Raw genomic sequence first — 2,735 nt, 5'->3', positions numbered from 1 at the left:
GTGTGTGTGTGTGTGTGTGTGTGTGTGTGTGTGTGTGTGAGTGTGTGTGTGTGTGTGTGTTTGAGAGTGTGTGTGTGTGTGAGTGTGTGTGTGCCTGTGTGCATGTGTGTGTTTACAGGCCCGTTGAAGCCTTTCACAAACTCCCGCTCATCCTGTGTGATTCTGTTGTATCCCAGCATTACTAGCGCTCAGGTCTCATCGCTCACATGCTGCAGTTTGATGTTGACTGAGTTTGTCTCTGAACGCACACTCCGCTGTCACTTTCACTTTATACTCACCAGTGCCGATTCACAGATTCCCCTCATCTAGATTTCTAATAAACATCAATATTGTTGTCTCTGTGATGAATTGTTTTTGTTCCTCTTTTGTAAGTCACTTTGGATAAAAGCATCTGCAAAATGCGTAGATGTAAATATGTGCAGTATGTGTCTTTATGATCATTTATACCAGCGTTTCTCAAACTGATAAAAAGCTAATAATTAAATCATAAAAATGTACAATTAAAAAAATCTTAAAATAAAACCAGTCAACATAAATCATATACTATAAGATAAAATATTTTTCACTGAGCACTATCAGAGAACCGTGAACATGTGCATGAACTTAAGAGCATATTTGAGTTTGTCTGATGAAGAAACGATTCAGAGAAACGGCTTCACTGTACTGAGGATGTTTGCTGGGCTTGTGACTCTGAGACACTCAAATGCAGATCTGAGGAGCTTCAGGGTTTCAGTCCATGTTCCTCAGACCCGATCAGAGAAACATACGGTGTGTTTGCTCTGCTCTCACTCATCATCACTGATGGATGTCCTGATGAAACTGTGCCTTCATTGAGTTAGTGCTGTTTACTAGTCACTCATCACTAGTACTGCAGCTGCTAGTGCTGTTCTGAAAGCTGTTAGACTCCTCAGATCATGTGTGTGCTGTTATTTTCCCATCTGCCCTCTGCTGCTGCGTCATGTGATCGCTGCTCCTCTGAGCTCACAGCTGATTGGATGATCTCCTATCTGTCCCCCTCTAGTGGACATCGATCTCATCACTGACCAGCACAGAAACAAAACACTACTAGTTCAGACAGGAGTAATCAGGATTTACCAATTCAGTCAGTTACTGATTACAAATTAATTGATAAAAATGATAGTTAATTTTGGACTACTTTTAGATTACGTTGACTTATATCATTTATTGCATAGATTGAAATAGGATCATTTTGTAAAATAGTAATTCAGAGTAGGGTTGCAAAGGGGTGGAAAATTCCTGAAATTTTCCGAAAGTTAAAAAAAATCCAGAAAAGTTTCCAAAATTTCTTGAAAGTTTTGGAAATTTTCCTGAAATTTTCTGCCTTTTTGCAACTCTATTCCTGAAAATATATTCTATTACAAAAAAATAAAAAATGTAAACTATATATAAGAAAATACGGGAAAAAAAACAAACAAAAAAACAATAGAGAATATATAAAATTATAAAGAAATAAAAATCTATTTTTATCAACAACATGAAAGACCCAAACTGGGGTTTGTGAAGGAACTGCAGGGGGTTTGTATAAAAAATGTATGTATCATAAAAATTTAAAATAAAACTTATATTTAAATTTGATTAAAATTTTAAATAATCAAAATAAAACACTTAAACACTAAAAAAAAATATTTTGCCTAAATATATAAATAAGTTATGAATCATTTACTGCCATTGTGTGAATAATATGTAATCATTTAATTAATAAAGGAGTATCTAGTCTGATTGAGTATTCTAAAATGTCATATAATCTAATTACGAGTACTTAATTTTTTGGATCTGATTATGTGATCCAGATTAATCATACAAACCTCAGCGTATGTGATGTGTTTATTTCTGCAGCATGTTCAAACACAGCAGGAATGAGTTCTCAGTGCTCTGCTCGTCACGTTTAACGAGCCTGTGTTTGATTGCAGTGCAATGAAGAGAGAGGCGAGCTCTCCGTCGCCTGAGGATGTGATCGTTCTGTCCGACGAGGCACCCAGTCCGCCGGTGAACGGAGGAAATCACGTCAAAGAGCTGGACACGGATCTGCTGATGGTAAACACGTGACCTCTGACATGAACAACAACACATGACAGTTACACACATGTGTTACGGGTCGTGTTGAACAGAGATTGTGTTGGTGGACATGCAGTTTCTGTGGCAGATTCATGTATATTTAGTACTTTTCATGTATGGTATATTTTCTGTTGTGTGTGATATTGTGTGTGTGTGTGTGTGCGCGTGCGTGCGTGCGTGCGTGCGTGTGTGTGTGTGTGTGCAGAGGAGCTCTCCAAAGGAGCGTGAGCGCGTCATCAAGCAGCTGAAGGAGGAGCTGCGTTTAGAGGAGGCCAAACTCATCCTGCTCAAGAAACTCAGACAGAGTCACAAACACAAAGACAAAAGCGCACAGAAGGTACAAACACACTCTGCATCAAACTGCAGAATCTCATGTGACGCTGACCTTTAGTAGCACAGCGATGATTTAGTAACATCATAACCGGCTGACCCAGTGTGTATCTGGAGGTCAAACAGTGTGAAAGGACTTAAACTGACCGAGTTAATGATGATCATTCTGTTGTGTCTCGATCAGCCGGCGGCTCCTGTGTCCAGCGCTCCTCCTCCTCTAGTGAAGGGATCTGCTGCTGGGAAAACAGCACAACCTGTGAGTCCATGAAACACACACACACACACACACTCACTCACTCACACACTCACTCACTCACTCACTCACTCAC

The 2,735-nt window shown here is 39.5% G+C and overlaps 1 protein-coding gene across 4 annotated transcripts in view; it reads left to right on the top strand.

Annotated features, from left to right (window-relative positions):
• LOC107729618 (transcriptional repressor p66-alpha-like) overlaps nt 1–2,735 on the top strand; it is a 25,705-nt gene that overhangs the window by 12,162 nt on the left and 10,808 nt on the right. For all 4 annotated transcript variants that reach the window (XM_016540250.1, XM_016540248.1, XM_016540249.1 and 1 more), the window contains exons 3-5: nt 1,932–2,055; nt 2,282–2,413; nt 2,591–2,662. In XM_016540250.1, the coding sequence (XP_016395736.1) occupies nt 1,932–2,055; nt 2,282–2,413; nt 2,591–2,662 (328 nt within the window). The remainder of the gene's footprint in view (nt 1–1,931; nt 2,056–2,281; nt 2,414–2,590; nt 2,663–2,735) is intronic.

Source organism: Sinocyclocheilus rhinocerous, unplaced genomic scaffold (genome assembly GCF_001515625.1).
Source record: "Sinocyclocheilus rhinocerous isolate Xijiao unplaced genomic scaffold, SAMN03320098_v1.1 scaffold488, whole genome shotgun sequence".
Taxonomy (NCBI): domain Eukaryota; kingdom Metazoa; phylum Chordata; class Actinopteri; order Cypriniformes; family Cyprinidae; genus Sinocyclocheilus; species Sinocyclocheilus rhinocerous.
The sequence above is the reverse complement of the archived record's forward strand: the minus strand, read 5'-3'. Positions and strand labels throughout refer to the sequence as shown.